Consider the following 21,944-nt stretch of genomic DNA (forward strand, 5'->3'; position numbering starts at 1 on the left):
TGTATGTGTGTATATGTGTGTGTGTATATATATATATATATATATATATATATATATATATATATATATATATATATATTAGAATAAAAGCCGGCAATTCTGTTAAATCGCAGTGTAACAGGATAGAATAGATATATACATATAGAATACATGGATATATAGATGTTATTGACACGCACACATATACAGCTCTGGCAAAAGTTAAGAGACCACTGCAAAATTTTCAGTTTGTCTGATTTTTCTCTATGGGTATATTTTTAAGAAAAATGTAACTTTCTCTTTTATTCTATAAACTACTGACAACAGGTCTTTGAATTTCCAAGCACTAAATTTTGTATTAATTTTCAGAAAATGAGAAATGGTCAAAAGAACAAACAAATACAGTGCTTGCAGACCTCAAATAATGCTAAGAAAACAAGTTCATAATCATTTAGAAATAACAATACTAATGTTCAGAAATCAATATTTTGTGGAATAACCATGATTTTTAATTATAGAAAAAATAAGTGTGACAGTAGAGAGGATTGGGATTATGGGGATGGACTGTTGGGGGGCACAATTTGGGCAGTAATAGTCCATTCGGGTGTCTTACGTTCCGCTCAGCTTATGATGTGGGGTAACCTATTGAATGGCGATCTCCACCATTCATTCCTCCTCTTCCAGTAGGATGCTGAATTTCCTCTCCTCATTCATGGATTGGAAGTCTGGGATGTGAGTGGAGAGTCAATTTAAGTGTGAGGGCTCTCACTGTTGAATAATTGTTGCAGAGCAGCAGGAAGTGTGCCGTCCTCCAGGGCCCTCTGCTGGCAGTGCTGGCACAGTCTGTTCTCACGTGGCTTGTATGTCTGTCAGTGCCACACTGTTTACATCTCTAGGCTGTGAGCACTTGGCCTGTACAGACTCGGGGTCTGTTTGTTTTTGGGATAGCGTAACTTCTCCAAATATGGGGCCAAAGCGTAGTTTCTCCACAGCGAGATGTGGAGTTTCTGGGCGATCTCTAATTCACTTTCCCATCCTTATATGTATTGCTTCTTACAGCTCTCTGAGGTCCCCTTTATTTGGGCTTTTGTCAGTTTATGTTGCTGACTTGAGCTTGACTGGCTGGTGAGGTTCCAGGCTTTCTCTCGGCTCTGGCTCAGCAGCGTTTTGATAGTTGAAGCTGAAGTTGCTGCTCTGTGTGTGTTCCTGGTGTGATCGCGCCCTCTTGTGTATAGTGAGCCATATGGGTAATCTGACAAGCTCTGCCCAACAAGCTGTATTGGAGGTGATGCGATGGACCTGGAGAAGATATTTGCAGAACTCCAGGTGGAGGTCTTTGGTTGGGCTGAGATCCCACTTTATCTGGTCTGGGTAGGTCGCTGGGCCCCATACCCTGCTGCTATACAGCAGTTTAGGGGTGATGGTGTTGTTAAATATGTTAAGCCAGACTCTAATTGGTGGTTTGAGGTAATACAGTTCTCTTCTGATGGCATAGAAGGTTCTGCACGCTTTTCTTTTCAGGGTCTCTGCTGCTTGCTTAAGTCTCCCGGTTTGGCTTGGCTCCAGACTGAGTTAGGTATAGCTGCTGATCTTCTCCAGCGTGGAGACTTTAATATGAGGGGGTAGGGAGTGGGGGTTTTGTTCTGGTTCCTTTCTTGAAACACCATGACTTTGGTCTTTTGGTTGATGGGCAGCACCCATGTAGTGCTGAATGTTTACAGCACTGTCAGGCTATCTTCTAGCCCTCTCTGTTGGGAAGAGTAGGAGGAGGTCATCTGCATACAGCAAAAACTTTACCTCTTGGTCAAGCAGAAGACTTAGGCCTGGGCATAGAAGGATTCCAGAGCTGCAGCCAGTCCATTTAAGTAGATGTTGAATAGGGTCGGGTTCAGGCTGCATCCCTGTCTGTCCCCTTTCTACAATAAACATGAAGTTTTATTTCCTGACCACACTAGAGAACTTTTTCACATACGTTTGCTTCTGCATGCCCAGAGCCGAGGCCACTCCCTGCGTGGACTTCATCTTCATCTGAAGAAGTAATACGCACATGGTCAAAATTGTTGGTACCCTTTGAAAGAAAAACCCACAGTGGTCACAGAAATAACTTGAATCTGACAAAAGTAGTAATAAATAAAAATCTATGAAAAGGAACAAATGAAAGTCTTGGGTATACTAATAGATCACAGACTGAATATGAGTCAACAGTGTGATGCAGCAGCAAAAAAGGCAAATGCAATTCTAGGATGTATTAACAGAAGCATACAGTCTAGATCACGTGAAGTCATTATTTCCCTCTACTCCTCTTTGGTCAGACCTCATCTGGAATATTGTGTCCAGTTTTGGGCACCACATTTTAAAAAAGACATCAACAAACTGGAGCAAGTTCAGAAAAGAGCGACCAGAATGGTGACCGGTCTGCAAACCCTGTCTTATGAGGAAAGGTTGCAGGATTTGGGAATGTTTAGTTTGCAAAAGAGAAGACTGAGAGGAGACTTAATAGCTGTCTACAAATATCTAAAGGGCTGTCACATTGTAGAAGGATCAACTTTATTCTCATTTGCACAAGGAAAGACTAGAAGCAATGGGATGAAACTGAATGGGAGGAGACACAGATTAGATATTAGAAAAAACTTTTTGACAGTTAGAGTGATCAATGAGTGGAACAGGCTGCCACGAGAAGTGGTGAGTTCTCCTTCAATGGAAGTTTTCAAACAGAGGCTGGACAGACATCTGACTGGGATGATTTAGCGAATCCTGCTTTGAGCAGGGGGTTGGACCAGATGGCCCAGGAGGTCCTTTCCAACTGTACGATTCTATGATTCTATGAAAGTCAAACGTTGATTCTCAACCATGCTTCCACAGATTTAAAAAATAAATAAATAAATAAAACTCATGAAACAGGCCTTGGACAGAAATGGTGGTACCCTTAACTTAATATTTTGTTGCACAACCTTTTGAGGCAATCCCTGCAATCAAACGATTCCTGTAACTCTCAATGAGACTTCTGCACCTCTCGACAGGTATTTTGGCCGACTCCTAAAGAGCAAACTGCTCCAGTTGTCATGTGTTTGACGGTTGCCTTTTCCAGACTGCATGTTTCAGCTCTTTCCAAAGATACTCAGTAGGATTTAGGTCAGGGCTCATAGAAGACCACTTCAGAATAGTCCAATGTTTTCCTCTTTGCCATTCTTGGGTGTTTTTAGCTGTGTGTTTTGGGTCAATATCCTGTTGAAAAACCCATGACCTGTGACTTGAGACCAAGCTTTCTAACACTGGGCAGCACATTTCTCTCTAGAATCCCTTGATAGTCTTGAGATTTCATTGTACCCTGCACAGATTCTAGACACCCTGTGCCAGATGTAGCAAAGCTGCCCCAGAACATAACAGAGCCTCCTCCATGTTTCACAGTAGGAAGAGTGTTGTTTTTCTTGATATGCTTCATTTTTCTGTCTGTGAACATAGAGTTGATGTGCCTTTGCAAAAAGTTCATTTTTGCCTCATCTGTCCATAGGACATTCTCCCAGAAGCTTTGTGGCTTGTCAACATGTAGTTTGGCAAATTCCAGTCTGGCTTTTTTTTATGATTTTTTTTCTTTTTTCACAATGGTGTCCTCCTTGTTCGTCTCCCATGAAGTCCACTTTGGTCCATACATGTGCAGCTGTAGTCACAGGAACATCAAACTGCTTGGAGATGGTCTTATAACTTTTGCCTTTAACATGTTTGTCTATAATTTTCTTTCTAATCTCCTGAGACAGCTCTTTCCTTTGCTTCCTCTGGTCCATGTTGAGTGTGATACACACCATTTAACCAAACAGCACAGTGAGGCCACTCACTGATTCCAAGATTGTAGACACCTGTGATGCTAATTAGTTGACACAGCTTGATTCAACATGTCCCTTTTTCACATTTTCAGGGGTACCATCATTTCTGTCCATTTCATGAGTTTTATTTTTTTTTAAATTCTGTGGAAGCATGGTTGAAAAGCAATGTCTGACTTTCATTTGTCCAGTTTCAAAGATTTTTTATTACTTTTGTCAGATTCAAGTTATTTCTGTGACCAATGTGAGTTTTTCTGTCATTAAACGAGGGGTACCAACAATTTTGACCACGTGTGTATATGGTGAGCTGACTCTTACTATTCCCTGTCCCTCTATATATTTATCTCGCTCTCCCCCACCTCTCGCTCTCCCCCACCTCTCGCTCTCCCCCACCTCTCGCTCTCCCCCACCTCTCGCTCTCCCCCACCTCTCGCTCTCCCCCACCTCTCGCTCTCCCCCACCTCTCGCTCTCCCCCACCTCTCGCTCTCCCCCACCTCTCGCTCTCCCCCACCTCTCGCTCTCTCGCTCCCCCACCTCTCTCTCTCTCTCGCTCCCCCACCTCTCTCTCTCTCTCTCGCTCCCCCACCTCTCTCTCTCTCTCGCTCCCCCACCTCTCTCTCTCTCTCTCGCTCCCCCACTTCTCTCTCTCTCTCTCGCTCCCCCACTTCTCTCTCTCTCTCTCGCTCCCCCACTTCTCTCTCTCTCTCTCTCTCTCGCTCCCCCACTTCTCTCTCTCTCTCTCTCTCTCGCTCCCCCACTTCTCTCTCTCTCTCTCGCTCCCCCACTTCTCTCTCTCTCTCTCGCTCCCCCACTTCTCTCTCTCTCGCTCCCCCACTTCTCTCTCTCTCGCTCCCCCACTTCTCTCTCTCTCTCTCTCTCTCGCTCCCCCACCTCTCTCTCTCTCTCGCTCCCCCACCTCTCTCTCTCTCTCGCTCCCCCACCTCTCTCTCTCTCTCGCTCCCCCACCTCTCTCTCTCTCTCGCTCCCCCACCTCTCTCTCTCGCTCCCCCACCTCTCTCTCTCTCTCGCTCCCCCATCTCTCTCTCTCGCGCTCCCCCACCTCTCTCTCTCTCTCGCGCTCCCCCACCTCTCTCTCTCTCGCGCTCCCCCACCTCTCTCTCTCTCGCGCTCCCCCACCTCTCTCTCTCTCGCGCTCCCCCACCTCTCTCTCTCTCGCGCTCCCCCACCTCTCTCTCTCTCGCGCTCCCCCACCTCTCTCTCTCTCGCGCTCCCCCACCTCTCTCTCTCTCGCGCTCCCCCACCTCTTTCTTTCTCTCTCGCTCCCCCACACTTCTCTGTAAAACTGGCTCCAAGAGAAGTACATGTTCAGGGTTCAGCACCATATACTATGTGTCAGGTACGGACCCCGAACTTTACAGTTCGGGTTCACTCATCTCTATTCTTTCTTTAAATAATTGACATTCTTTTGCATGGTTTCTAACATTGTGATTGTGGATAAATATATCCTACTGTTGAGCACCACTTTTGTGACTGAAAGTATTCTAAAATTTACTTAATTTACTATTATGCCGGCTAAAACAGAAAGGTGCTCAGATATGAAGTGTAAGCATACATTTTCAGATGAAAGCTGCTGTCTCGTACATTTTGCTTTCTTCAAAGAGCGAGAATGGTAAAAAGTTGAGACTCCCCTTTCATCTTCAAAATGACTTGCTTTACCCACCAATCTTCCCCGATAGTGCTGAAGAAACAAGGGAGCACTATGTTTTCAGCACTGTCAAGTGCTCATGGCAGATTTTCCTGCCTGGGCTGAAAAATTGCTTCTATATTGGATAACGGCATATGGAAAGTACTGTACATTTTCTACGCTTTGAGCTCAGTCACTGAATTTAGAGACCAATTTCTATGAAAACATTGTGAGTATAATATACATTGTAATGGATTACCTTCTTTTATGCCCCATTTTGTCATTATATAACGGCCCAACACATAATGGCCAATCCAGGCATCATTAAGCTAAAACTTAAATATTTATCCTTCCTGAAGCCTGGGATCATTAACTAGTGGATGATGTATAATCTTCCTTATCCGCGTCCTGAGAACACATTAAATACTGCTCGCACAGACTCGCTTACTTTGTAAAGTGTTGTCTTCAGAGCGGTGGTTTTTTTTGTAGGAAATGTCGTTCAGACATGATTTAATTTTTTATCCCAATAACATCATTAAGAGGAAAAAAATGTCTTTCAGATCTGGGTTCCCTGGAGCACAGCCTGTATCCATGGACAGAAACAATATCAAATTTCTCGAGCAGAAGTCATATAAAGTGAGCTGGAAAGCAGATGGTACCCGGTAAGTGGAACTGCGACATGAAATCACATCAGTGTTCAGCTAGTGGTTTTCTTTTGTTATTTTCTTTTTGTCGCCAAAGTGCTATTATTGCAAAGCAATTGTTCTATTCTAATAAATCTTTTTTTTTTCATGAATATATTGTGGAATTTTTTTTTGTTAAGCTACATTAAGACATTTTTAACCTCATTTTCCAACCACCTGATGATTGTAAAAGGGATGCTTAATGTTTTTGTCCCCTGTGATCATGTGGTGGTGTTTTTTTTGTTTTGTCCAAAGCAAAAACAAAGAGGCTGTGTATGGCCTCATTCAGACGTCAGTTATTTTTCTCAAACGCAAAAAATTGGTCCTAGTTTCATCATATTTTTTTTATCCAATTTTCATCAGTTTGGTTAGTGTCAGTTTTTCCCATTAGTATCATTAGGTCTCCGCATATGAAAAAAGATGGCGGTTTCTCAAACATCTGTCAAACAGTTCACCAAACGCGAAAACGAACAGCACACAGATGGCAGCCGAGTGTTTTTTCACTGACCCATAGACTTGCATTGGCATGACTCAGATAAAAATTTGGATATATCCTCTGTGTTTTTTGTCTGGTCTGAAAAAATACATAAACATGTGAACAGCCCCATAAGCTAAAATAGTTGCGAACTCTATCCATGAACAACACAGAGTTCGTACATGATAAACTGACGTGTGAATGACCTTTAGGGAGACTACTCTTATGATTGATTAATTGGAGGGAACATTTTATCTGGGTCCTGCTTCCCGAACCATGGGCAGTATGAGTCAGACGTTGGCTGTGTTATTGCAGCCAGTTTTGTTTTGCTCTCATGAACTGCAGTGTTTCAGAGAAAACATACTTTGAAAAACTGGACTGGGACTATGTCCCCGATTCATCAAATTTTTAAAAAATCTTTTTCTCATTTATTTTTTACAGAAATTGGACATAAAAAGCTTTGAAAAGTCTCAAAAGTTGGTGCAACGTGAAACTGCGCAAACATTTTGTGACATCTTAGCCTTTTTAATGCCATTTTCCCTTTTTTGGCTGAGCTGGGACGGGATCATGGTGGAGGTATGGTGACCACTGCTTGTCATATTCATGACCTCAAATCTTACTTGAGTCACTGAACGGAATAAGATTTGTCACAAGGTGCTGACAGAGGTGCACACCACTTGGAACTTTGCCTGATTTGAGACATCTGTCTCTTAATGTCTCAGGCGCCTCGAAATCAACCCAACCAACAGCTCATCAAGACAGTCATGAAAAACATCTTGTGTTTTACTATGGAGCACACTGCAGCTTTACAGAGAAAACATTCTTTGAAAAGCCTGACGGGGACTAAGTGTCTTTGCTAACTAGTTTAATGAAGGTTCTCAGTGATTTTCTCTCTGCCTTGCACACTTACACCGACAGATTTCTCACCACATAAATATGAACAGAGACCTAGGTGAGCTCACCATTGTAGGTATCCATCATTGCATAGGTTTCTGAGGTCCAGCAAGACCATCGGCCCTTGCATGTAAATCCAATATAAAGATAGCAAGTTGACGTCTCTGAAAAAAATCTTGACAACTTTTACACTTTTGTTAAAATCTGGTCACATACCGGACAATGTACTGGTGTTGAAGAGTGTTGACTTGAATTGTCTTAAAGGGAATCTGTCACCCTTTTTTTGGATTATCAGCTGCCGGCATTGACATCAGGGGCTTATCTACAGCATTCTGTAATGCTGTAGATAAGCCCCCGATGTAACCTGAAAGATAAGAAAAACACGTTAGATTATACTCACCGGAGGGAGCGGTCCGGTCCAATGGGTGTCGCGGTCCGGTCCGGCGCCTCCCATCTTCATATGATGCTGTCCTCCTCTTCTCTTCCTGTAGTGGCGCACTGCTCTGCCCTGTTGAGGGCAGAGCAGAATACTGCAGTGCGCAGACACCAGACCTCTCCCAAAGCCTGCGCACTGCAGAACTCTGCTCTGCCCTCAACAGGGCAGAGCAGTGCGCCTGCGCCGGAGCCACGACTGGAAGGGAAGAAGAGGACGGCATCGTATGAAGATGGGAGGCGCCGGGCCGGACCGCCCCCTCCGGTGACTATAATCGAACATATTTTTCTTTCAGGTTACATCGGGGGCTGTAAGCTCCTGATGTCAATGCTGGCAGCTGATAGTACAAAAAAAGGGTGACAGATTTCCTTTAATCACATTGATTAAGACTGTTCAAGTGGAAACGCGTTAACACCAGTACAATGTCTTGTTTGTGACCAGATTTTAATGAAAGTATAAAAGTTGTCAAGATTTTTTTTCAGAGACGCCGACTTGTTTTCTTTATATTGGCTAAGGAGAGACTAGGGAAGCAAAGTCCGGAGATGTTGCCGGGGACCTTCCTCATACTTGTCATCCAAGACACTTTTTCCTCGACCGGCCTTTCAATGTATGTTTTCTCCGAAACACCGCATTGTACCAGAGTAAAACATACCAGGCTGCAATAACTCAGCTAGCATCTGATTCATGCTTCTGTGGTTCAGGCAGTATGAATCAGAAAATAGGCTTCCATTTTTCATTTTATTTATTTTCTGAGAAATGAGTAGAATAGCAAAATGCAGAAATTTTAGAATGTAGCGTTGTGTAGCTGCATATTACTAGGCCTTTCGTGGTTTTGGAAAGATGTATGATATCCTTGCTTTGCAATATGGTTATTTACTTGAGTAGCGATCACGTTTGAAATTCTAACATCTGCATGACTGAGGAGAAAAAGAATATAAATATGAAAACTTGACATGAGTCTACCATATGTATGCAAAGCCCAAATTTCATTTAATTTGTTTGGCCCTTTGTTGTTGGATTGTAAGAAGACACAAGCCTCCAAGCATAAGGAAGACATGCTGACTTCCTACCGGGTTTACTATGGTCAGGGTTGCATGGATTAAAGCAGGTGTCATGGATTAAGTAGCATGAAATCCATAATTATGTAGCCATCCCCTAATTAAAGCTGTATTCCTCTGTAATGAACATGGCCTTGGAGCCACTGGTGAAGTCTTAATATGTGTGTGGCCTGCAATAAGTGAGGTGGGCCCTGAGTACCAGTTGTTGCCATGAGTTTGGTAGAATGTTGTGTTTGAAGCCGTTATCTTTTGTAATAATCAACGTGTCAGTGTCTTTCCTACATCTTGTCATTACGTCTCTCATTAACAACGCAAGTAGCAGATGTTTGTTCTAATGAGTGAGGCTGAATGTTCAGACAGGATTAGCAAGTATATAGTAAGACGGGAACAATCTGGAAGAAAATGAATTATATCACTAATAGAAGTGTTAAAATTGCTCATCTTCAATTTCAGCATTATGCTCTCTGGTTATATGTTCCCTGTGATAGGACAGTGTATGTATTTGTACATGCTTTTCGTGCTGGAAGACCAATTTTGGTCCGATTTGTGACCATGATATAAGCATTTGCGTATAACTTATATCAGACATGATAAATGGGAACAAAGATGCCCACTGAGGGCAGGAGTGTTGGTTTGCACTGCGTTATTAAGCTTATGGATAAACTTACTAATATAGGAATCTAAACTGACAAAATTAACAGGCACATATATTGCCAGAGTGAGGCAATATCGCATTGGTTGACCCTTAAAGGTTTTTTATGGCGTTTCCATGCTTCGTTGATGAGTATTATGCGATTAATTTTGATTGTCATCTGTGATTTCCAGACTTTAGGTGTGTTAAAAGTTGACATTGTGACAGAATAGGAATGTTAAGAAGTACCAAATGAGTTCTATTTATTGTCTATCATAATCTTTTAATTAGATAAGACAAAAATAAATGGGGGAATGATAGAGGACCTATTGTATTGTGGTATGGTGCTCAGTTTTAAGAGTTTATGTATAAAATATCTTTTGGAGAGACTAAAAGACTCTCACAATATATGTTGTGTACAGGGTATATAAAACATATCTAGTTATGTCTAAAGCTGGATTACGCACCGATTCAGATTTCTGGAGATTTGTACCACAGTGGAGACAGTCCTTCTACACATTCTATGGAGTAGTCCATGCTTACAGATGTTTTACCGATCGTTTTGAATCTAATACTTTTTATGGGAAATAATGGTTCCTAAAAACCCAATAGTTTGAATTTTGGAATATATCAATCACATTTACAGTGACTAACTTGCTAAGGTGACTAATGCTAGATTTTTCACATTGGTTATCAGAAAATCCACCTACATTAATAAGGTTGTGAGTTGTAATAATCGCCTAGGCAGGTTAACAATGTAATTACGGTAGTTTTAATTCTACCGTCCACGGTCTTACAGCAACTTCAGGTAGATGGCCACAATGAAATTCCCTCAGCCCACGAGATCCCAACCAGAGACCGGTAGTTCCTCTGCCCCCATTCCAGGCGATACCCACTGTCTACCAACTTTTGGTTGGCCCACTTACTTTGAATGTTCCGCCTGTATAGTCACAGCCTATGCTCATCCATGTGCATTGGTGTAGCTAGCGAGATCGCTGCTGAGTCACAAGTTTTGTGACGCAACAGCGATCTCACCAGCGAGATCGCTGTGTGTGACACTTTTCAGCGACCGGCCCCCCTGCCGGGTATTGCTGATCGTCCTGGAATGGCCAGGACATTTTTTTGATCGCTGGTCTCCCGTTGGCCAGCACGCATCGCTTGAAACTTCACACTTACGTGGTAGCCTGTGGATTGGATTGTATGAATATAGAACATCGTCTCCTCTTACTTCAGGGGGCCATATTATTTCAGTCCTATTATATTTACGGGTGGGATACTATCCGGGGCACCAAGAGACCCTAGATGTGCCATATTTCCTAGTCTATATCTCATACATGAATTACAGCAAATATCATGTAAAGATTGCATTGTATAAATATGCGTTCAGGAAAATGTTAAGACCTGCGTAACTATACACACTGCAATGAATGTACATGATGGCTTACAGAGTATCAAGCGGATATCAAACTTGAAAAATAAAAAGAAAAACTGCTCCAAATATTCTAAAACACACAAAAAAAACCCAATTCTCACTTGATTCCTCCAGCGATCCAACACTTTGGTGGTATTTGCACCTGAGTAGCTGACACATAGCTGCTCTTCACAGTCATTGATAGTGAGCCGTAAAGTGAAGGAATAGGAGGAGCACTGGAGCAGTGTTTCATTGAGGAAAGAAGAATTGAGTAATTGTTTCCTTTTTTGGTTTACACATTTGCCTCTTTGTTTCCGTTTTTTAAAGTTGATCTCTTTATTATAGAGGAATGAGTATGCTAATGTGGAAATCCTTACACTATGTCCTGAAGAATGACAACCATACAGTGCCTACAAGTAGTATTCAACCCCCTGCAGATTTAGCAGGTTTGATAAGATGCAAATAAGTTCGAGCCTTCAAACTTCACACAAGAGCAGGATTTATTAACAGATGCATAAATCTTACAAACCAAAAAGTTATGTTGCTCAGTTAAATTTTAATAAATTTTAAACATACAAGTGTGGGTCAATTATTATTCAACCCCTAGGTTTAATATTTTGTGGAATAACCCTTGTTTGCAATTACAGCTAATAATCGTCTTTTATAAGACCTGATCAGGCCGGCACAGGTCTCTGGAGTTATCTTGGCCCACTCCTCCATGCAGATCTTCTCCAAGTTATCTAGGTTCTTTGGGTGTCTCATGTGGACTTTAATCTTGAGCTCCTTCCACAAGTTTTCAATTGGGTTAAGGTCAGGAGACTGACTAGGCCACTCCAACACCTTGATTTTTTTCCTCTTGAACCAGGCCTTGGTTTTCTTGGCTGTGTGCTTTGGGTCGTCTTGTTGGAAGATGAAATGACGACCCATCTTAAGATCCTTGATGGAGGAGCGGAGGTTCTTGGCCAAAATCTCCAGGTAGGCCGTGCTATCCATCTTCCCATGGATGCGGACCAGATGGCCAAGCCCCTTGGCTGAGAAACAGCCCCACAGCATGATGCTGCCACCACCATGCTTGACTGTAGGGATGGTATTCTTGGGGTCGTATGCAGTGCCATCCAGTCTCCAAACGTCACGTGTGTGGTTGGCACCAAAGATCTCGATCTTGGTCTCATCAGACCAGAGAACCTTGAACCAGTCTGTCTCAGAGTCCTCCAAGTGATCATGAGCAAACTGTAGACGAGCCTTGACATTACGCTTTGAAAGTAAAGATACCTTACGGGCTCGTCTGGAACGGAGACCATTGCGGTGGAGTACGTTACTTATGGTATTGACTGAAACCAATGTCCCCACTGCCATGAGATCTTCCTGGAGCTCCTTCCTTGTTGTCCTTGGGTTAAGGCCCTTTTACATTTAGCGATGCACCAGCGATCCGACCCGGTCAGGATCGCTGATGCATCGCTAAATGATCGCTAGTGAGCTTTCATACAGAAAGATCTCACAGCGATGCAGCAGCGACGCAGCGCACGATACTCACCTTTCACACACAGCGATCCTGGCGTCCTCCCGCCCGCCTCCACGCGTCGCTCGTCGTCACAGCAGGAAGTCTCAGCAGGAAGCTGACGACGAGAAATGGAGCCGGACAATCTCGCGCGATCAGCGATGGACAGCAGGGGAGCCGGTCATTGGTAAGTATCACACATAGCGATATCGTTTTAGCGATATTGCTAGCGATATCGCTTAGTGTAAAACCCCCTTTAGCCTTGACTCTTCGGACTAGCCTGGCCTTGGCACGGGAGGAAACTTTCAAAGGCTGTCCAGGCCGTGGAAGGCTAACAGTAGTTCCATAAGCCTTCCACTTCCGGATGATGCTCCCAACAGTGGAGACAGGTAGGCCCAACTCCTTGGAAAGGGTTTTGTACCCCTTGCCAGCCTTGTGACCCTTCACGATCTTGTCTCTGATGGCCTTGGAATGCTCCTTTGTCTTTCCCATGTTGACCATGTATGAGTGCTGTTCACAAGTTTGGGGAGGGTCTTAAATAGTCAGAAAAGGCTGGAAAAAGAGATAATTAATCCAAACATGTGAAGCTCATTGTTCTTTGTGCCTGAAATACTTCTTAATACTTTAGGGGAACCAAACAGAATTCTGGTGATTTGAGGGGTTGAATAATAAATGACCCTCTGAATAAACTTTTCACAATTTAAAAAAAAATTAAACAAAGAAATAACATTCTTTTTTGCTGCAGTGCATTTCACACTTCCAGGCTGATCTACTGATCTACAGTCCAAATGTCACAATGCCAAGTTAATTCCGAATGTGTAAACCTGCTAAATCTGCAGGGGGTTGAATACTACTTGTAGGCACTGTAATTAATTTTGTGCCGCTCATTTCACTTTGTGATGTTTAAGTTATCAATCCTTAGCTGCGCTGAAGGGGAAGGCAAATACACGGGACTGCCGCATAACATAATTAGCGGTGCAGTTGCCTTGTAACACTGCTCATTGCAAGGAACACGTGACGACATAAAGATGCTGCCGTCTTGTTTAACTGCGAGAAATTTAGTTTGCTTCATTTGCGTTGCAAAGCTTGATCTATGCGCTGGAGTAATACTCTGATAATTCATGTAAAACTTGAGTTATCCAGAAACCTGTCCTCTTTGTGTTGGGGTAAGGGTAAGTGCGCATGTCCAGTATTTGCAGATTTTTCTGCTGCAAATACTGAAGTGTTAGCTGAAAAAATGCATGCGTAAAATGTTTTTCTAGCTTTTTTGTATACAATATAGATGCATTTGTTTTATGCATACTTTTTCCCCCATTCATTCGAATTAACCCCTTAACCCCCAAGGGTGGTTTGCATGTTCATGACCAGGCCAATTTTTACAATTCTGACCACTGTCCCTTTATGAGGTAATACCTCTGAAACGCTTCCATGGATCCTGGTGATTCTAACATTTTCTCGTGACATATTGTACTTCATTTTAGTGTTAAAATTTCATTCAAATAACTTGTGTTTATTTGTGAAAAAAACGGAAATTTGGCGAAATTTTTGAAAATTTCACAATTTTCCAACTTTGAATTTTAATACCCTTAAATCACAGAGATACGGCACACAAAAAACCTAATAAGTAACATTTCACACATGTTTACTTTACATCAGCACAATTTTGGAAACAAAATTTTTTTTTGTTAGGAAGTTATAAGGCTGGGTTCACACATAGCGGAACTCTCGCGGAAATTACCGCGAGAATTCCGGAATTCCATTCCGTGGGAAAACTCATTTTAAATTCCCGCGGAAAAACTAGCATTTTGCAAGTGTAATTAGCTTGCAGAATTGCTAGCGTTTTCCAAGCAATCTGTAGCATCACTTGGAGAAATGATTGACAGGTTGGTCACACTCGTCAAACATAGTGTTTGACGAGTGTGACCAACTTTTTTCTATTGAGGCCTCCTATGCGGCCTCAATAATAAAAGTTAGAATGTAAAAAATAATAATAAAAAAAAAAATATTGTAATTCTCACCTTCCGACGTCCCGCACAGCCTTCCCGCCTCTCTCCACGCTCCCGGTCCCAGTAGTCCTTTGCGACAATTACCGCGATGACGTCCGTTCTCGCGGGATCGTGACATCTCGCGGTCATTCGCGATGACGTCGAGCGAATGACCGCGTGACTTCGCGATCCCGCGAGAACGGACGTCATCGCTCGCAAAGGCTTACTGGGACCGGGAGCGTGGAGAGAGGCGGGAAGGCTGCGTGGGACGTCGGAAGGTGAGAATAACAATATTTTTTATTTTAAATTCTATTTTTTACAGGGATATGGTACCCAAAGCCCGGAGGACAGTCTCCTCTCCTCCGGGACGTGGGTACCATCCGCAAATGTTCTGCTTACTTTTCGCATGGTGTGCACAGCCACATGCGGAAAGTAAGCAGAACAATGCATTCCTATGGGTGCGGGATCGCCGCGATTTCGCGAAATTAATGAGCATGCTGCGATTTTTACCGCAAAGCGATTCCGCCGGGGTAAAAGCCGCAGCATTAGAACAGCATTGCGGAATCCCATAGGAATGCATGGGATGCTTATTTTTTGCGTTTTCGCGGAAAAAACGCCCGGAAAATACCGCCGCGGAAACGCGAAAAAAGCGGTACGTGTGAACGAGGCCTTAGGGTTAAAAGTTGACCAGCGATTTCTCATATTTGCAACACCATTTTATTTTTACGGACCACATCACATTTGAAGCCACTTTGAGGGGTCTATATGATAGAAAATACCCAAAAGTGACACCATTCTAAAAACTGCACCCCTTAAGGTGCTCAAAACCACATTCAAGAAGTTTATTAACCCTTCAAGTGCTTCACAGGAATGTTTTGAATATTTAAAAATAAAAATAAAAAAATGAACAAACTTTTTTTCACAAAAACAATACTTCAGGTTCAATTTTTTTGATTTTACCGAGGGTAAAAGGAGAAATTGGACTGCAAAAGTTATTGTGCAATTTGTCCTGAGTACGCTGATATGTGGAGGGGAACCACTGTTTCGGCGCATGGCAGAGCTCAGAAGGGAAGGAGCGCCGTTTGACTTTTTCAATGCAAAATTGGCTGGAATTCAGATCGGACGCCATGTCACGTTTGGAGAGCCCCTGATGTACCTAAATAGTGGAAACCCCCCACAAGTGCCCCTATTTTGGAAACTAGACCCCCCCCCCCCAAGGATCTTATTTAGATATGTGGTGTGAACTTTGAACCCACAAGGGCTTCACAGAAATTTATAACGTACAGGGGTACAATTAAAAAAATCATATTTTTTTCCACAAAAATGATCTTTTCACCCCCAATTTTTATTTTCCCAAGGGTAACAGGACCCTAAAAGTTATTTTGCAATTTGTCCTGAGTACGCTGATACCCCATATGTGGGTGTAAACGACTCAATTGTGCGTATGGCAGAGCTCAGAAGGGAAGCAGCGCCATTTGACTTTTTTTTGGCTGGAATTGAGGTCGGACACCATGTCGCGTTTGGAAAGCCCCTGATGTACCAAAACAGTGGAAACCCCCCACAAATGACACCATTTTGGAAACTAGACCCCCTAAGGAACTTATCTAGATGTGTGGTGAGCACTTTGAACCCCCAAGGGCTTCACAGAAGTTTATAATGCCCGGGCGTGAAAATAAAAAAAATCGTATTTTTTCCACAAACATGATCATTTAGTCCCCAATTTTTTTTATTTTCCCAAGGGTACCAGGAGAAATTGGACCCCAAAAGTTGTTGTCCAATTTGTCCTGAGTACGCTGATACCCCATATGTGGGAGAAAACTACTGTATGGGCACACGTCGGGGCTTGGAAGGGAAGTAGTGACGTTTTGGAATGCAGACTTTGATGGAATGGTGTGCGTGTGTCATGTGCGTTTGGAGAGCCTCTGATGTACCTAAACTATTGAAACTTCCCACAAGTGACCCCATTTTGGAAACTAGACCCCCCACAGAACTTATCTAGATGTGTGGTGAGCACTTTGAACCCCCAAGTGCTTCACAGAAGTTTATTACGGCAGGGCTTGAAAAAAAAAAAGAAAATCATATTTTTTTCCACAAAAATGATATTTTTGCCCCCAATTTTTTATTTTCCTAAGGTTAACAGGGGATTTTGGACCCCAAAAGTTGTTGTCCAATTTGTCCTGAGTATGCTGATACCCTATATGTGGGTGTAAAACACTGTTTGGGCGCATGGCAGAGCTTGGAAGGGAAGGAGCACCATTTGACTTTTTCAACTCAGAATTGGCTGGAATTGAGATCAGACGCCATGTTGCATTTGGAGAGCACCTGATGTGCCCAAGCAGTGGAAACCCCCCAATTCTAACTCCAACCCTAACCCCAACACACCCCTAACCCTAATCTAAGCCCCAGCCCTAACCCTAATGGGAAAATGGAAATAAATACATTTTCTTTTAATTTTATTATTTTTCCTAACTAAGGGGGTGATAACGGCGGGTTTGATTTACTATATAGCGCGGGGTTTTATGTTTGACAGCTGTCCACACGCTAAAAGATGCTTTTTATTGTAAAAATAGTTTTTGCATCACCACATATTGAGAGCTATAATTTTTCCATATTTTGACCCACCGAGTCATGTGAGGTCTTATTTTTTGCGGGACGAGTTGACGTTTTTATTGGTATCATTTTCGGGCACGTGACATCTTTTTATTGCTTTTTATTCCGATTTTTGGGACGCAGGATGAACAAAAACCAGCATTTCATGAATTTCTTTTGGGGGGTGTGTTTACACCATTCCGCGTGCGGTAAAATTGATAAGGCGGTTTTATTCTTTGGGTCAGTACGGTTACAGTGATACCTCATTTATGTCGTTTTTTATATTTTGGCACTTTTATGCAATGAAAACAATTTATATAAAAAATAATAATTTTTGCATCGCTTTATTCTGCGAGCTATAACTTTTTTGTTTTTTGTGGCACAAGATGACGTTTTCAGCGGTACCATGGATATTTACATGCGTCTTTTTGATCGCACGTTATTGCACTTTTTGTTCGGCGGTATGATAATAAATCTTTAATTTTTGCTTCGTTTTATAGGGCGGGTCGTTTCGGACGCGGTGATGCCAAACGTGTACTTTTATTATTTTTATTTTTTTTTTTTAGTTCCAAGAAATGAATTTATTAGGAAATATTTTTTCTTTTTGATCTATTTAGCAATTTTTTTTAAAATTATTTTTACCCTTTTTTTTTTTTAACTTTATTAAATTGTCCCAGGGTGGACATCACTGTCATGTGACAGATCGCTGATCTGTCACATCACAGATCGCTGTGACAGATCAGCGATCTGTCACAGGCATTGAAGCAGACTTCCTCATGCCTGCGCTTTGCAGGCACTGAGGAAGCCAGCTCCCTGCAGGCCCCAGAAGGTCCCCGTCGCCATCTTGCATCCGGGAACCTGCAGGGAAGGAGTCCCCCGCAACATCGCTGCACATTGCGCTGCTGTGGGGGGCACAGGGAAGCACGGAGGGAGCCCCCTCCCTGCCGATGCTTCCCTTTAACCCCCGGTACACCGCGATCGGGTTTGATCGCTGTGTGCAAGGGGTTAACGTGTCGGGTGTCAGCTGTAAAAATCAGCTGACACCCGGCCGTGATCAGCGGCGTTCACAGAGTGAGCGCCGATGATCGCTGTGACGTACTATTCCGTCCCTGGAAATTAAGTCCCAGGGCACATGGACGGGATAGTACGTCACATGGCAGAAAGGGGTTAAAGAACTTACATTCTGCAGATATGAAACTACTTCAAATCTGCAACGAAAAAATAAGCATCATGTGCTGAGATTTCAGAAATCTCATTCACTTTTCTGGTACTGTAAAAGGCTGTGTTTTGCCGCACAAATGCAACATGTAAATATTCCCTTAGGGCGGTTTCACACGCCCAGATAATTCCGGTACTGGAGCTATCCGTGTCTGTGTGGACACGTGGTACCTCCGTGTGGCAACCGTGTGCCGCATCAAGACAACATGGACGGCTTACTGTAGCGCTTCTTCTGGTGGCTGGTTCTGACTGCGACTGTGATTCTGCTCTCCTGCTCTGCCGGCAGGAGAGCAAAATGAATGAAAACCCGACATGGAGTTCCCCTCATTTTCATAACCAACCAGATGAAACTTACAGCTATGGGCTGCATCCCTCAGATGTCAGCTTCAGCCAGGTTGGTTGTGAAAAATAGAGTGGTCCCCACGCTGTTTTTTTAAATTCTGTAAATAATTAAAAAAAAACGGCGTGGGGTTCTCCCTATTTTTGACAACCAACCTGACTAAAGCAGACAGCTGAGGGCTGATATTTTCAGGCTGGTAAGGGGCCATTGATCTTTGCCATCCCCCAGCCTAAAAACAGCAGCCCCCAGCTGCCCAAAAAAGGCGCATCTATTAGATGCGCCTAATCTGGAGCTTTGCCCGGTTCTTCCCACTGCCCTGTAGCGGTGGCAAGTGAGGTAATAAGGGGTTAATGGCAGCTTTCTATTATAAGGTGCCATTAAGCCCGGATTAGTAATGGAGAGGTGTCAATAAGACATGGATCTATTACTAATCCTACAGTAAAGAAAGGATTAAATAAACACACTCACCCAATAAGAATAAATTATTGTAATAAAAAAATACAACACACATTTTTATAATCTTTATTATACTGGTAATTCCTTAGCGAAGCCCTCGTTCTTCTGAAAAAAAGTTGAACGTAATAAAACAAATCTATACATTACCTGTCTGGCGCTCAGTCACGTCCCACGGCGTAAATCCATCTAGGGGTGTTAATACATTTACATTTGGAGCGCTGCTAATACAACCGTAACTGACTGGGGAATGAATGGAGCAGAGCCAGACTCAGTGATGAGCGGTGACTTCACCACTAGTTACTGAGCATGCGTCGGCTGCTCCCATTCATTTCCCAGTCATTTACAGTCAGGAGAGGCTGTATTAGCAGTGCTCCAACTGTAAATATATTAACCCCCGAGATGGATTTACGCCGTGGGACGTGACTGAGAGCCGGACAGGTAATGCATAGATTTGTTTTATTATTTTCAACTTTTTTTTCAGAAGAACGAGGGCTTCGCTAAGGAATTACCAGTGTAATAAAGATTATAAAAATGTTTGTGTTGTATTCTTTCATTAAAATTATTTATTTTTTGTTGTGTGTGTGTTTATTTAACCACCTCTTTACTGTAGGATTAGTAATGGATATGTATCTTGACACCTCTCCATTACTAATCCGGGCTTAATGGCACCTTATAATAGAAAGGTGCCATTAACTCCTTATTACCCCACTTGCCACTGCTACAGGGCAAGTGGGAAGAACCGGGCAAAGCTCCAGATTAGGCGCATCTGGGGGCTGCTGTTTTTAGGCTGTGGGGGGCCAAGATCAATGGCCCCGTACCAGCCTGAGAATATCAGCCCTCAGCTGTCGGCATTAGTCAGGTTGGTTGTCAAAAATAGGGGGATCCCACTCCATTTTTTTCAAATTATTTAAATAATTAAAAAAAACAGCGTGGGGACCCCTCTATTCTTCACAACCAACCTGGCTGAAGCTGACAGCTGAGGGATGCAGCCCCCAGCTGTAAGTTTCATCTGGTTGGTTAAGAAAATGAGGGGGACCCACGTCGGGTTTTCATTCATTCTGCTCTTCTGCCGACAAAGCAGGAGAGCAGAATCACAGCCACGGTCAGCACCAGCCGCTGGGAACAGCGCTTACAGTAGCTGCTTCTTCCCGTCGGCCGTTCATGAGCACGGAGGACTGTGTGAACAGTTCTCTGTGTGCACTTATGCAGCATGTGTTGCGGGCCGTGTGTACGTGTTAAAACGGACATGTCTCCGTGTTTTGAAAAAAGCCCACTGACATCTGCATAGACCCATTCATTTGAATGGGTCTCCATGTGTCAGTGTCTCCGGTACGTGAGAAAACCGTCACTACACGTACCGGAGACACTGACGTGTGAAACCGGCCTTAGTGTGCGTGACTCCTGTACCAGAGGTTTGAAGTTGCTACCTGTGGTAGGGTTTGACTGAAAAAAAAAAAGTTTGCACTTATTCTTTACTGTGGATAAATACCGTTCAGAGTACACTTTGACTTGAAAAGGTCAAATTGTGAAATGGTTACTGAGAACCTTCCTGACAAAGAAAGGCCCAATTATGCTAGTTTCACTCTAGCGTTTGGAGGCTCAGCGCACGCTCGGCGTGATGCTCCGCCCCCTGCCGCGCCTCCTCTGGTCAGCTCCGCCTATGGGCACATGACGCTGCATGCAACCTGCGTACCCTATCTTTAGCATTGGGTACACAGGGCGTGCGCAAGTATGCTTTTGCCGACGCAGGCGTCCTTTTGACGCTGCACCAAACGCACTGTGTTGCGTTTTGGTGCGTCCGGGGCAGCGTCAAAAGGACGCATGCGCCGTCAAAAGCATACCTGCGCACGGCCTGCGTACCCAATGCTAAAGATAGGGTGCGCAGGTCGCATGCAGCATCATGCACCCATAGGCAGAGCTGACCAGAGGAGGAACGGCAGGGGGAGGAGCAGCACGCCGAGCGTGCGCTGCGCCTCAAAACGCTAGTGTGAAACTAGCCTTATTTAGATTTTTTGGTTAGAGGATTCGGGAATCTTCCAGATAGGTGATAAGTAGAGTTGAGTGAACATCATCGGCTCCCTCCTTATTCGGCAAGCTATAGCACTTACCGAAGAACCTGCATCTGGAACCCGGTTACCTGGGGCGCTCCTGTAACATTTATCTAGGTACTAAGTAATCTGTCCTCAGACTGGTTTTATCCCACGTTATCAAAGCTGCAGTAAAAAGGTGTATTTATACAAAACAGGAATGCAAACAGAACGAAGACAGATATTCCTGCAATTGTAACGAGGTGCTCAGCACAATATACTAAATCACAGCAATTTGCCAAGCAAACAGAACTAGCACAGATATTCCTGCAATGGAAATGAGGTGCTCAGCACAATATAGAAAATCACAGTAAACTGAATAGCGGGACGCGACTGCTAATACGATCCAGACCAGCAAGGATATGACGAAGGAGTGCGCTAGACACTTAAACGATGAAGTCCATTAAAGATATCACAGGGTAGGCATACAGGCATTAAATGTGGTCATCCAGCAAGGGGGTAGTGGAAATGCACACAGTACTTAAACAATTGAGTCCAGCAATAAGTTGATCTGACGTGGATACGGCACTTGTTTGTGGGAGTCCAATAATACGTAGAAGAAGTGTAGACGGGGGAAGGTCTCTAAAGGTACCTTTTAGGACTGACAAGTCCCGCACCACAGCCCAACAAACGTAGTCCAGAAGATATGAAGTTACACTTCTTACTGAGCGCAGCAGCTTCTGAGGCGAGAGACAGCACCCAAGTATTCCTGTGAATAGGCAACCCCGGACAGTATCCAGGAG

General features: G+C 43.5%; 1 protein-coding gene across 4 annotated transcripts in view; it reads left to right on the forward strand.

Annotated features, from left to right (window-relative positions):
* Window positions 1–21,944, forward strand: part of RNGTT (RNA guanylyltransferase and 5'-phosphatase) — a 601,184-nt gene that overhangs the window by 89,939 nt on the left and 489,301 nt on the right. For all 4 annotated transcript variants that reach the window (XM_073589590.1, XM_073589589.1, XM_073589588.1 and 1 more), the window contains exon 8: window positions 6,004–6,105. In XM_073589590.1, coding sequence (XP_073445691.1) covers window positions 6,004–6,105 — 102 coding nt within the window. The remainder of the gene's footprint in view (window positions 1–6,003; window positions 6,106–21,944) is intronic.

Source organism: Dendrobates tinctorius, unplaced genomic scaffold (assembly GCF_039654945.1).
Source record: "Dendrobates tinctorius isolate UK_male_01 unplaced genomic scaffold, ASM3965494v1 ptg000111l, whole genome shotgun sequence".
Taxonomy (NCBI): domain Eukaryota; kingdom Metazoa; phylum Chordata; class Amphibia; order Anura; family Dendrobatidae; genus Dendrobates; species Dendrobates tinctorius.